This window comes from Musa acuminata, chromosome BXJ1-7 (genome assembly GCF_036884655.1).
Source record: "Musa acuminata AAA Group cultivar baxijiao chromosome BXJ1-7, Cavendish_Baxijiao_AAA, whole genome shotgun sequence".
Lineage (NCBI taxonomy): Eukaryota > Viridiplantae > Streptophyta > Magnoliopsida > Zingiberales > Musaceae > Musa > Musa acuminata.
The window spans coordinates 6909755-6923577 of record NC_088333.1 but is presented as its reverse complement, the minus strand read 5'-3'; the positions used below and the strand labels follow the sequence as shown (position 1 = coordinate 6923577).

Below are 13823 nucleotides of genomic sequence, written 5' to 3'. Positions count from 1 at the left end.
GATAACATTATGATAAATAAAGTTATATGTTTAACTTTTATAACTATAAGAATTTTAATATAAATTTTTTAAGCCTATGCTAATAGATAATATGTAATTAACCCTGTATAAGAACATATAGGGTTGGGTTGGGATAAAACAAGACTAGATGACTATATGTTCTTACATGTTTCCTTGATTCTCACCAGCCTGGGGATGACTAGATGTTCTTGGGATTGGGATGTTTCCTTGATTCTTTCCAAATGAAAACTTCTACGGTGCTTCACACTAATGGTCACTATCATCCTTCTCTGTGGCTGCCATCTTCACTGTTATTAGTCTCAATTCATTTGATGATTCAAAGGAATTGGAACTAAATGAGAACATTGCCAGTACTTGGTTTCAGACTTACAGTGCAGATTTTTGAAAAATAGATCATGTCTCCTTTTCTGGGGCACAGCAGATTCTGAATCAAGATGTGTCCACTGCCAACTTTTCAGACACCTGCTAATATGTATGGATTGAAAAGAAGAAAGACTTTTAGATTATGTAGCAAGCCTGCAAAATGAGATAGGAGGACAATGAACCAATGGTGACAAGCAGATTAAGACTTGCAGGAGTTCTGATTTTCTCATATTCACTTTAGATGATGACTCTTTTGGCGTAGAGAGATGGAATGGTGCTCTACTGAGCATGGTCAGTCAATGGCAAGTCAAAAATATTACATACCTGATTGCTGTGGCAGCATCATAAACATGCATCTTCTGTGACAAATAGTCAATGGCAAATCAGTCTCTTTTGTCAGAAACTTCCAATCATATGAAAATCCTATATGGTTGATGGTGATTCTGGAAAACCTGAAGTTGACAATGGACATAGCAGAAATGATTCAAGGGAACCACTATGTGAAGCCAAAGACAAAGAACTGAGTGCCAACCACCCATACTTTGGCAGCCATCTGTAGAGCTTTCCAAAGCAGATTGTCCATATATAGTCAACAGTTAGCCATGGATAGCATCAGCTAAAATTCAAGGTTCTGCCACTACAACTCTTCCAGGCAAGCCTGACCAGTGTGATCCTTCACCCACTGTGGAGTAAAAGAGTTTCTGAACCCATGCCCTGACCAGTGTTATTCTTTACCATGGGATCTGGAATTCATCTATGAGTGTCCTCAACTTGGTGGCTACAAGATGATAAGTAGACCAGTCATTGTTTAAATTATAGTGGCTAAAACCATGCATTTGGACTATCTCCTCATTGTAGCCTGTCCATGGGCCTTCTTATAACACTAAAGATATATAAGATCTCAAGCTATGTCAATCAGATAGTCTTCTATTACCAGAAACAAGTTTCTTGTACTATTATCATCATCATAGGACAACTGACCCTACATCAACAAAATGTGATTACTTACAGGCTATCTAGCCAGTATTTTCCCCTACATAGTGTCCTGAGAAGGATTGTAAATGAGCATCTCCACACTTGCCTGATATCAGCCGATATATTACACAATCCGAAGAAAACTAAATATAAACAGCCCTATAACATGCGCTTTCCTGTGTTCTCAACAGTGGCATAAAATGTTCAGTATGTGAATCATCCAACATGGATTATAAGCTTCTTCACATGTAATCTAAAATAGGTTTAAAAAATCAATTCTACATGTAATGAAAAAATGATCTATTTCGGTCGTAACCGATAATACCATAAACCCCACTTACTTTTTGTCAATTTCTAACGATGCCACCAATCACAAGCACCAAAACCTAAATCAGTCTGACTGGCATCATTTGTAAGATATCTCTAGTCTTCTTGCAGTGGGAGAAGGAAGGAGGATTCAATTTCGATATCAAGAAGAAAGTCAGATGATATCTCTAAACATATATAATTTGGGAAAGAGTGCACATCGATGGTCGATAAACCCTTTTCTTAAACAGAAATAGTGTTTCATTATCATAGGCCAATAGTCTGCCCTCCCACATCAACATTAAGTGTCTATTTACGTCTCTATGTCATCAATTCAGTGAAACTCATAGTTAGTATTACAGCATTTTTCACATGTTATCTTTTCTATGACAAAAAGATTAAGAATAGAAATGGACTAATTTAAGAAACATAATCTATCAATCTATCCAGATAATGGAAATAACTAGGGGTGCATATAAGTACATTCAAAACAAACAGAATCCATGGACCAACTCGGTCCAGTTTTGCCTGATCCTTTCCACAATCCTACAAATAATATGAGTTTTACAACTCAGATCCCACCTAATCTTTGAACATTCTCATAGTCAATACTAGAAGTTTTAGAGGACCTTTTATTTTTACAATCTAGTGTAAACATGATTAAACATATAAGCTAAAATATTGCCCCATTTATTTTTTTAAGGAAATGACTAAATGGAACTTAATTTCTACACTTGTACTCCTATTTCTGCATATACATGTGGCTGTTGGTCATCAGAGATGAAATGATAAGCTCCATAACCCTCTTCTCCAATATGGTTTAAGTTCCAATCATTCTAACTGATCAAAGATCTGTAATACAATATATTCATCCATAAAAATTTCATGTCGATCATTGACTGATGACAATTCACCTTTTCTCATCAAACTTTCACAGAATTAATGGCAGCACAAGATAAACTTTAACATATTATACATGCTTGGGGAACTTGTCACTGCAAAATCTATCACCTGAGATAGCAAAGCAGGTTATTCATGATCTGAAGCTTTCTCCTTTGATGACTTTATTAGGACCACGGTTAGGTACACGTAGTAGTTGTCTGCCACTTTCACATCATGACATAAAAGCATGATGGGCCATCGACCCTTATCTGCAATCTAGCATCATACAGTCCTTAAGATTGCCTTTTCCATTGACAGATTGCCTAAGATAAATCTATCAATCACCTCAAATCATTTCTAGGAACTCCCTGGTTCTAGTTTGGAGGACAGCACGAGCTCAAGCACATAAAACAAGAATATGCAAAAACACTTCTCTCTACAATTTTTTTCTGATGTAATTAAGAAGAAATCAGTGGTTCAATTGTAAGTGAGACAGTGAAACAAACAATGAACTATATGCAAAAGTGGCAGGAGAGCATGAACCAATTACTATCGGTAAAGCAGATATTTAATTTTCCAGCCACCTCATTTGATCAAATCAGTAGAGGAGGAATAAAAATGAAAGATTTTGGATTGCGGAATAAGTTTGTCACACACAGGCAAAACAACAAACAAATGGTGTGCAAAACAATTACATAAAACTACTGCAAATCGATGCAGTCACACAACAATAGATAGGTAGAAGTAGGAGGTCAAGATATTAAGCACCCATGCCCAAACCGGTTCTGTCCGGTGTTACTACGAGACGGCCGCGTACCACTTCCCAGGCCCGGCCGCCTCCTCTTCCATCACCAGATCCTCGGTCTTGCGCAGCACGGCATGAATCAGCACCAGCAGCAGGCCGACTAGAAGGGAGATGAGCACGTTGGACGTGACCTTGGTTAACAGGAGCAGCACCAGGGTGACCACGGAGAGCACGATCAGGACCACCCGGTCTCCAATGGTGCGGCCAAAGAAGACGAGCGGCTCGTCGCGGAGGAAGTAGAGGAAGAGCCAGGCGGCGAGGCAGGCGAGAAAGACGATGAGGGAGATGGGGTGCCAGAGGAGACTGCAGAAGACGACGAGCAAGACGATGATGGCGTAGTTCATGGCAAAGTAGGAGGCGTTGGTGCGGATCCGGACGTAGGCCTCGCCGAGGCTGGGCGGGAGGCCCATGGCGTGCACGCTAGCCAGCTGCCGCCAAGGCCGCCGCGTGGCGAGCGCGGACCGGCCCCGCTCCTTGGCGCGGGAGATGTAATCGAGGGGAGTGGCGGAGGAGGAGGAGGAGGGGCCGGTGGAGGTGGGGATCGTCCCGTAGGTCGTCATCTCCGGCGATCTCCGGCGGAGGCAACCGAGATCGAAGTCCAAGGTAATACTAATCAAGAGATGTGGCCAATGGAAGGGTGTAGACCTGGCCCGTCGGTGAAGTAATTGATTAATAGCCCGTGTGGGGAGGGGAACCATAAACAAACAAAAGGGCCGGCAACAGATTTGCTGCCACGAATCAGCCAGGATCCAGACATTCATGGCGAAGGCACGTTCTCCTTTTTCTTTTGGAAGCCGGATCCTGAAGGGGATCCGACAGCTAATCGATTAGAAAAGAGTGGTGGACCATGAATGGTTTGTTTTATTTATTTAAATTTATTTCGTTTCATTTCTACGCTACTTGTCACCACGACTGATCTATCATCGCCCACGTGTTTCACGTGGACCATTCGTTTGCGTGGCCGCTCCTTATCCACCGTCTAAACCATGCAAAGAGGATTCTTATTGAACTATTTGTGCACGTATTTTAAATCTAGGAAGCAATTGCTCCCTGTAGAGATTGTGTATTACCCTATTTTTCCCATACAGTACCTTATTCTCACGAATTACTTAAATTATTCTCTAAGTATTTTTTACGTGTGTCCTCAAACTATTGATTTAAAATACTATAAAACCCTGATGACATTATTATTTCAAAAAAAAAAAACTGATATTGGAATATTCTCCACATGATATAAAAGACGCTTCCACATTAAGCTAACACAATTCAAGATGTGGTGACAATGATGTGATGGAGAAACATGGAGGCCATTGCTATCTATCTATCTTCTACCGACTAATTTTCTAGAGGAAAGAGTATGGAGTTCAAGCACAGCACAAGGTTGTACAGAGCTCACTCGAAGGATGACACATCACGTGCTAATCCGTTGGTCAAGCCTGCCAGTTGTACATAACCAGAAGGTTATAAATTATGGGACTGAGAGATCAAAGTACTTGCCTGCATATGATAAAGATGTGCTTGCGTGGAGCTAATCATACTGAGCCAAAGTCAACCCCATCTGATTGGATTAGACATCAAATCAGACAAGCAACATATTCAGAGATACGCACACAAAACCGAATAGATTTTTATTTACTCCAAGTTATCTACCATCAGTAAAAGTCAATCAGAACAGAACCAACATTAAGATGCCACTTTGTGGTGCAGCTCAGGTAAAAAATATTAACCTGATGATGATGTTAGCTGAAAATAAACATACCGCATAATCATATTTTATGACTAGTGAAAACTGATGAGCATTATTGTGGAAAGAATCCAGAGACCAAACCAGATCAGAGTTCACCTAAGATTGCATGAGACAATTGCTAAGCAGATTTCACAACTAAATTGATCAATAGGCCATCAATTAGATCAATTTGATTGGAACTAACAGAGGGATAGCAGAAAAATGGAGCGGCAGACGTAGATGTATAATGTTGAATCAAGATTTCCAGAAATTACCAGCCTGACTTAATTTTGTCAACCAGATGATTGTCTCCTACAGCAGCGCAGGTGCTCATGGAGGCCTATTTGCTGAAAAGAAACAAGAATGGGGCAAAAAGCTTCATTTGTTGCTTTCATGTCATTTAAACATTAAAACTAGACCTGGAAAACGCTACCATTATTATCTGAACAAAGAAGTCGTCTTCAGAATCATATTAATAAAAGCAAGATAACAGTACATATACAATAATGCATCTTTGGTCATTGTAATAGTGTACTTCTTTTTAAGCATCAAGAGTTACTTTCAACAAAGAGGAAGAGGCCTGTCCAAATCTATCAAGTTTCTATTGAAAAGATTTATAATTGAATCTGCTGTTGCTTTAGCGCTCGACTTCATAAAGCCACCTGAAACAATTGAGTTAGCAATAAGCAAGTCGCTGAACAGCCCAAAGTACAAGAAACCGTAAAAATGCACCTGATGTAAGCATAACAAGTGGTATATTTCTTTCCCTGGCAAATCTGAAGACTCTCATCTCTAGTTGACACTCCATCAGGACAAACCTGCATTAGCGCAAAACAAACTCTACTTCAGTAACTTCCTTTAAATGTTTATGACTCCTTTCCTTCCCCCCCCTTTTCATTGTATATATTAGTGCTTTCTGGTCCTCTTTTCTCTTTCCTTGATTATTTCTATAATTCCTTCTTCTACTCTATACTGGTGAACTTTAATCTCCCACAGAAATGGTGCAATGCACCAGCAGTTATAAAGCATATCTTTCTACAATCTGGATCATTTTTTACATGCTTGGAGTAAAAAGGGAAACGAAAGGGAAACTGTAAATTCCTGATCAACAAGCAAAAATACAAACCATAAAGTACCTTCAGTCTGCCCAAAGGATCTCCTAGGACATCAGTGCCAGCATTATACACCACCAACTCAGGATCGAAATCATTTCTTGCAACGTAAGATGAATTTTATGTTTAATAAAACTCAAATGAAACATGAGGCTCCAGAATATGTTTCGTTTTACAAAAAAGCTTCAAGGGGAAAAAAGGTATCTTTAACAATAATAACACTTGGATCATATGCAACCAGAGCAGTTTAGATAAGTAATTCTAGCAGTTTGAGATGGATAATATCCATATGGTTGCTTGAAAGGGAAGACTGCTTGAGTAGCATTTGTGGCATGCCACAAAAACAAGAAGTATTCTCCCATCGGTTGGAATCTCAATAAAGTAGCTTGAATGTTCCTTAAATTATGAGATCAATCAGTAAACTTCAATTCATGTCATTAGACTGTCATGACCAGACCTCATAGCACTACTAACTCAATAACCTAATGTATGGAACTACGTAGCCAGCAATGTTTAGAATTATGTCGTAGTAGGCTCATCTAAACCTACTTACGATCGTGACTATGCTCCCACTTCTAAAACTAATCGAGACATCACAGTCTCCTCTACCCAAGACTTGACATCCTTTCTCTAGACCAAAATCTCCACACCAACTTAATCATCCTTAGCCGCCAACATGATACATCCAACCCTACGGTAGCTTCACATCATCATGTACCTCCAAGCACGTGCAGTTCTTTCCTACTTAGACATTTCATAGGACCTTGTACTAAATCTACTCTAATAACAATTGTCACAAATCAGCCCAATAGAACTACTAAATAATTTGACAAAGTAGCCAATTTGTGCACCCAAAGATACTTAAACTCAAATTAATATAATAATGACTTTCCCACTTTCAATATAAGACTATATCAGTGTGACAAACTGACATTTCCAACCTATTCAAATAATTGCACCTAGCCATTCTTCAATTGCAATAGAAAATATTTACATGTAGGATAAGTTAGCTTTGTGTTCATGATTACTTGACCTAAATGTGCATTATGTCAAATATTCTTGACCTAAATGTGGATAATCATGACCTAAATGTTCATGATTACTTGACCTAAACGTAGGATAAGTTAGCTGATTGCACTTATATGTCAACATTATGTCAAATATTCTTGATGACAGCTAGTGATAAGCCTAAAATAGGCTGAGTACATCGATGACACAAATTGAAGTTCTGGGATCAAAATGAAACTAGCTCAGTCATTACTCACAAGAATCTCTGTATCTCACAAGATATTATTGCACCCCCTGATAGCCATTTCGATAGCTACGTGCCAAGCAAATGCTTGTGGACCAAGCATATATCAATATATAATTCATTTTGATCAGCAAAAGTAGGTAAACAGAGGATAGCTATACATTTTGAACCATGTCAAATCAGATGAAAACAGATAGGAGAGGTAGATGAAATAACAACCAAAATGTATTATTTCCTAGGAATGAAGTTCTCAAGGATCATATCTTATGCTGCTATCTACACCAGGCAAGAAGCACCAATTTGAATTAAAGAGGAGTAACTTGCTCAATGTTTTTCTTTAGTCTGACTTCGTATCAACCATCATCAAAGCAGAAGATAATGTTCTTCGACATCACTACTGCTAAAATATTTGACATTGTAGAACCCCTTCAAAATTCAAATCCAGTTAACATAGACCCATCATCAGTCAAATGACAGTATCAACCTCTTCCATATTGTATGACATTGTATTGAACATTTAGAGAAGAAAATATTCATAAACAAGAGTCTGTATCATGAAAGTACAGTAATATTTATAACAAGTGTTTTCACTAAATGATTCTCTAAAATCCTTGCTAGTTGCATACACTCTCACTTTATGTTTGAATATTGTTCCCCTTAATTTCAGTCCACAGAGCACACTATCTTCACTTCTTTGAGTTTACTGAACCAAGAAAAAGGCACTCCAAGAGTGTTATTTTGTGGCAATCAAGTATTCATTTATTATAAAGTTTGTTTGATGATTTCACCATTTTGTTCCTCTAAATCATACTTCCTAAAAATTCAAAGGATGTTTAGTACTTGCTCCAAAATTCAAATCCTCCTCAACTTTATACTATCCAACTAACTTCCTGCTACCCTTTCCAACTTGAATATTCAGCTATATAAAGTATTAGACTTTATGCAAGCCTTTGCATTTGGCTGAAAGTTATATTCATCTTATTCCTCTGTATAATTACTCTTTGTCTTTATTCTTTGGTCATTTCATTAAACTATGAACCTGTAACCAGTGTATTTTTATGTCCAAGGCTGAAATCCAAATGGAAGATTTATGGTAAAAGAAGGATGTTAGAGAATAGAAACTATCATGAGAAAAATAGTATGAAAACCAAAATGTTTTTCCTCATGGAATACAAGTGAAGATATGAGTCTCTCATGTAGCATGACTAATAAATAGGTAGGACCAATATGTATTATGCTACAAGATAATAGGGATCAATATTAGATATGAAATATCTGAGGGGTCAATATACAAATACCACAATACTAGCAACAAATATATAAAAAAAGTTATGAAACAGAAGACAAAAATGGTTTATCTACACTGGTTTATAATATTTACCTGATCCGTTATTGGGAAGAGTAATTTCATATCCATAACATATAAAGGATATCAACTCATTCTAATGAGAATCCACAAGGTCTCTAGTAGTACACATCCATTTGAAATGACCAATTAAACAGAAGCACCCTGTTTAGAATGAGCACATTGAAAATGGGAAGATTACAGTGACATGAATTTATGCAATTGTCATTACATGCACTGCATGGTCGTGATTGACCATTAATCAATCATTAGTTGGTGAAGGACACTATGATCAACAATAGCAGAGAAAAAAAATGTGTGAAGGTTTTACCTCAAGCGCTTCATCTAGCTTATCTAGATATTCCTTTGTTTTGGTCCCACTCTATGAACAATCAAAAGCACAAAAGAATTTCATGAATACTGAGAAGCAAGTTAACAGCTTTGTAATGACTAGGAAAAGCAGCCAAGAAACGACTCATGACTTACTACCAACTCAACTTTCAGATCAATGTATCTTTTAGCCTCAGAGTCTTGTCAATCAAATCAGACAGCTATAAAGAGAAGATACTGACAGAAGCATTAACATGTTTCTAGCTAAGCCATCACAATAGTCATAGCCATAACTGCTCGATCTCATGAGCCATACTGCAGGCCATATTAATCATAAGGCTGTCTCATTACTTATGTTTCTGTGTGGTGAGGTCTGGAGGGGGCTTGTGCCACGATATGGCACTAACTGGTGATATTGAAGCAGAGAAAAGGATTACAGTGGAAGAAACGATAAGGAATTCCAAGGCAATATTCATTTCAGAAACTCCCGAGTCTTAGATTGTTGTGTATAATCCAAGACCAGCTTGGGCTAAGTTTGTGGTTCATGTTGTTCATACCTTGGCAAATGTTCAAACAGAAGAGCTGAAAATCCAAGCATATGAATCCAAACAAATCTATTAAATGATTAATCATAGACCTAAGAAAGTCCTAGGTCTCAATCATGCAACTACAGGATAAATGCTGGTGATCACACCGAGTAATACTTGATCAAGCAATTAAATTATGATAAAGAATGCCACTGTCGCATGTTAAAAACGAATTGAATTTCATGAATAGTAATACTCACAAAAGGATAAACTCCAGCATTGTACATGTCCAGAATACAAGAGGTAATATGTAAACTTTTTGAGAAACAAGCTTTTTACATTGTAATATTCAAACGAACAAAATCAAACTGAATGCATAGTGAAATGTCAGCATATGCACAAAAATCCACCTCCTTTTTCTGCTGAACAATGATGAAAGCCACCACCAACATTGATGGCCCATCCTCACTCTATTGCAATTTTGGCTGCTAGTATGGAACCTCTCACCTGAAAATTTGAAATTTAAAACCTCTTTCCTTATATATGTCGATGCAGTGAGAAAAGACAAGTAAATCCTAACCTGCTTACGATATGGGTAAAGCACTCTATTCTGAACAAGGTAGTTGGAAAGCAGTGCAACTTGGGGAACCTAGGATAAAGCAAAGTAATTATTTGAAAATTTGAATACAGACATTAACTCAATTCACACCTCTACTAAACCTTCATTATAAGCATGAGTTCAAGGAAAATTCTCTGCTGCAAAGGATACTGTTAAAGAAAGGAAGAAGATATCTAATGTAACGAAATATGGATTTTGGATGGTATTTGCTCATGTATCTGATGGGAAGTGTGAACAAGATAGCTGTTACATGATCGAAAATGAAGGCTGAACAACAAGATGAAGAAGAATTTCTTAAATGAGAGTAACAAAATAATGGTACAAAACCAAGCTACTAAAAACAGCAACCTTGATTATATTTTCATTGGAAATTTGTACAAAATAGAAAGGCCACTGATGTATTCACAACAGTAATGCATAACTGAGAAACATATAAGATCTTATCACTTCTTGACCAAAAACTCAAGTTTAAGATATCCTTTTAATTTACTTTATCAATATCTGATTCCCTTTTATATAAGGCTTGTTATGGGAGTTACTTGTAATTTGTGTGAAGCCTGTGTCTGAATGTGATGCGTGTACATAATTGGAACAAGAAATAGAGATCTATAGACTAAATTTAAAATTCATCCTAAATGATGAAACTTCTTAGACTTACTACTCAGAATTATATTATTATAGTTTTATGACTGACATTATGTTACATCACCAGATATCAGACTCCTGTGAGAAACTAGCATAATTTCTGCTCATACACCATCCGTAGTCAATACTATCTTGAAAAAAAATTCAAATTATTTATGCCTCAGAAAAGATATATGTATCCAAGACAGAGGAAAAGCATCACCTCAATAATAATGGAAATATTTAAACTACTTTTAATTCAAGAATGATTCTGAATGCACCTGATTGAAAAACATGTTAACCCCATGCAATAAAAAGAGGCACTAGTAGATGTAGATCTATATATTAAGTAAGCACAGAAGCACTTCGTACCACTAGTAAGTCATATTTTGAAGCTTTTAATGGTTATACTGATTGCATCTTCTCCAAAAAAAACCTTCTTTACTTAACCACTGGCAAACACAATCCCATTTAGAACGATCAAATGGATGCCTGGATGAAATAGGTTAAATGTATGACGATAAAAAAATGCTAAATAATATTTTCTTTTCGGTGGGTTGGGGGTGGGGAAGAGGGGAAGGAATAACCTCGTAGCAGAGTAAGTAGTTCTTTATGTATCTGAGATGCTCATTCTTCATGTGAGATGGAATTGACATATATAGTTTGAGACTTTGAGTAAGCCTTTATAATCTTATTTTGTCTCTCTTCTATTTTTGTTATTATCCAAGTCACCTCTCCCTTTAATTTCCTTTTCCTCAATCAAATTCCTTATTTTATTCCAAATTATTATCATAGCACTCGCTTGTCACAACTCACAACTACAACTTGGAAATTTTGAATATTTTTAAATAAAATAAAATCAAATCAAATCAGTATAAGAACTAATTTACAGCCAATTTGCAGAAAAAGAAAAGATTGCAAGCAGGTCCAACGGGATTACGTTTGACTAAGTTCTAACATCAATTGAGTTGTATCACAATCACTTGTTATTATCTGTTAGTGATGACTTGGGTACAACTAGAGTTCTATTTAGCAGGGTTCCAAACCCATCTCAGAAATTTGTCAATACGGGAAGTATCAGTGTGTATCGATGCGCCAACACATGTTACACCGAGGCATGCTGACAAAGACTTAGGCGAGCCGCATCTTGGTAGCGAGTTAGGCCGGTATGTAACGCGCATACCATACTGACTCGGGCGGTACAGAAAACCATTCTATTTAGACTTATTAACAACTTATGTCTTGATTGCTATTATCTGCACCCGTTTAGATATTACAATGGAAATATAGTTGGATAACTTCAGTGATGTGTTTATCCAGCTGGTTTATTGTTCTCTATAGAAGCATGATCATAAAGGGGAAGATTAGTGATCAGTTATAACTTTAAGCAGCACAGGCTTGTCACTTCACCAATTTTGCTACAAATTTTGCTGTTTTAGCATAGTACTGATCATAGTCATGAACATATATAATATTTGTCATTCTTCATTCCAAACGTACATATTAAATGCACTTACAAATTTAAGAAAAATTACAGATATTTACTCTCCTCAACTCACAATAATCAAAGTTGAGTATACATCCCTCACAAACCACCCACTTACAGCACAAATTGCAATCCTAGAAGCTATTTCCCATGAACGACCAGTGTGAATAATCATGAATGACATTACCACCTAAGCCTTCGAGTCCACTGACCAAAAAGAGAACTGAAAACAAGCCGTTCAAGGAGTTACCGTATTCTGAACCCGACTGACATAAATTGGAATCTGACGTTGATAGAGTTTTTCAAACTTCCATTCTATCCGGACTAGACAAACACGATCTTCGTGATCTATAGATAAATTTGGTGTTCCACCCAGTCAAAATGGTAATTCAACATCGTTGAACCCATAATTTGGCGACACCCCTTGCTCCCCAAAAAAGTTGGAACCCTAACTACGATGACGCAAAAGAAGCGATCGAAAGAAAATATGAGTCGACAAGAAAGCATAAAATAACTAGTATAAACTAAATGATAATCTGCTTACATCTTCTCGATTCCAAGAAACGCGATGTCGTAGGAAGACGAGTAGATCACCAGCACCTGAGATCCGTTCAAGAATCGAATCACAGGAACCAACAATTTTAGAAAGAATTGCAGCGAAGAGGAGATCGAGCGAAAAGACGGCGACCTTGGACGGGGGAACGTCGAAGTAGAGCTTGCCGGGTAGGATCCGATCCCTGCGGAGGGACTCGGCGGCGGAGGAGGAGGACGCTGCCATCGCTGGTCCGGAGAAGATAGAAGGGACGGATCGACGCGGCGAGAACACGAGGGAGACTTCACGAAGGAAAGGGAACAAAAGGCGAGGGTTTGAACTGGCGAAGTAGGGAAGAGAGAAACCAACTGCGGAGAAAGATTGGATTTTCTATTGAAGGATGTTTTACATATTTATCCTTTCACGGTTTAGAAATAGCATTTTACTCCTCCAAATTTAAAGTTCCATAACCCTCTAAAAGTTTAGATTTTACATTTGTACATATAGATATTTATATCTTTCATATGCATATACTCATGTTAATATCTGTCCAATCCACATATTTAACAGCCACTAATCATTGGTGTGAATTAATAAAATATATATTATTTTTTAAAAAAATTGATATTATCTATCAAGATTCGTAATATCATATCATATCGGTGTTTTGATCGAGGCTCGGTATCGATACGGTACGATGTACCGAGCAGTACACCCAGGTGCACCGAATAGTGTAGCAGTGCTACGGTATATTACTACAGTATACTTGTGCACTGTATTGCTACTATAATAATGCAATGCAACAGTAACTGTACTGTTGCAGTGTTACAGTGCACTGTACCACTACAGTGCTACAATGCATTGCTACAATCGGACCGCTCATTAACGAGCGGTCCGTGTATTATTAGTTTGTCGGAC

At 37.5% G+C, this 13823-nt stretch overlaps 1 protein-coding gene and 1 long non-coding RNA gene across 8 annotated transcripts; both read right to left on the bottom strand.

Moving 5' to 3' along the window:
* Positions 1-3160: 3160 nt before the first annotated feature.
* LOC103991216 (PRA1 family protein F3) lies at positions 3161-4015 on the bottom strand. The gene has a single exon (XM_009410580.3). The coding sequence runs from the start codon at positions 3910-3912 to the stop codon at positions 3346-3348; it is 567 nt and encodes a 188-aa protein (XP_009408855.2). The 5' UTR covers positions 3913-4015; the 3' UTR covers positions 3161-3345.
* Positions 4016-5513: 1498 nt separating this feature from the next.
* On the bottom strand, positions 5514-13268 carry LOC103991215 (uncharacterized). Of its 7 annotated transcripts, XR_010514987.1 has the most exons (8): positions 13062-13268; positions 12918-12973; positions 10225-10293; positions 10055-10151; positions 9119-9169; positions 6215-8952; positions 5811-5896; positions 5514-5740 (listed from the first exon to the last, which is right to left on the bottom strand). It is a non-coding gene; the product is annotated as an uncharacterized LOC103991215 (long non-coding RNA). The 7 variants fall into 7 exon arrangements; XR_010514984.1 differs by having other exon boundaries at positions 6215-6290; positions 8824-10151; XR_010514985.1 differs by having other exon boundaries at positions 9119-10151.
* Between the last annotated feature and the right edge of the window lie 555 nt (positions 13269-13823).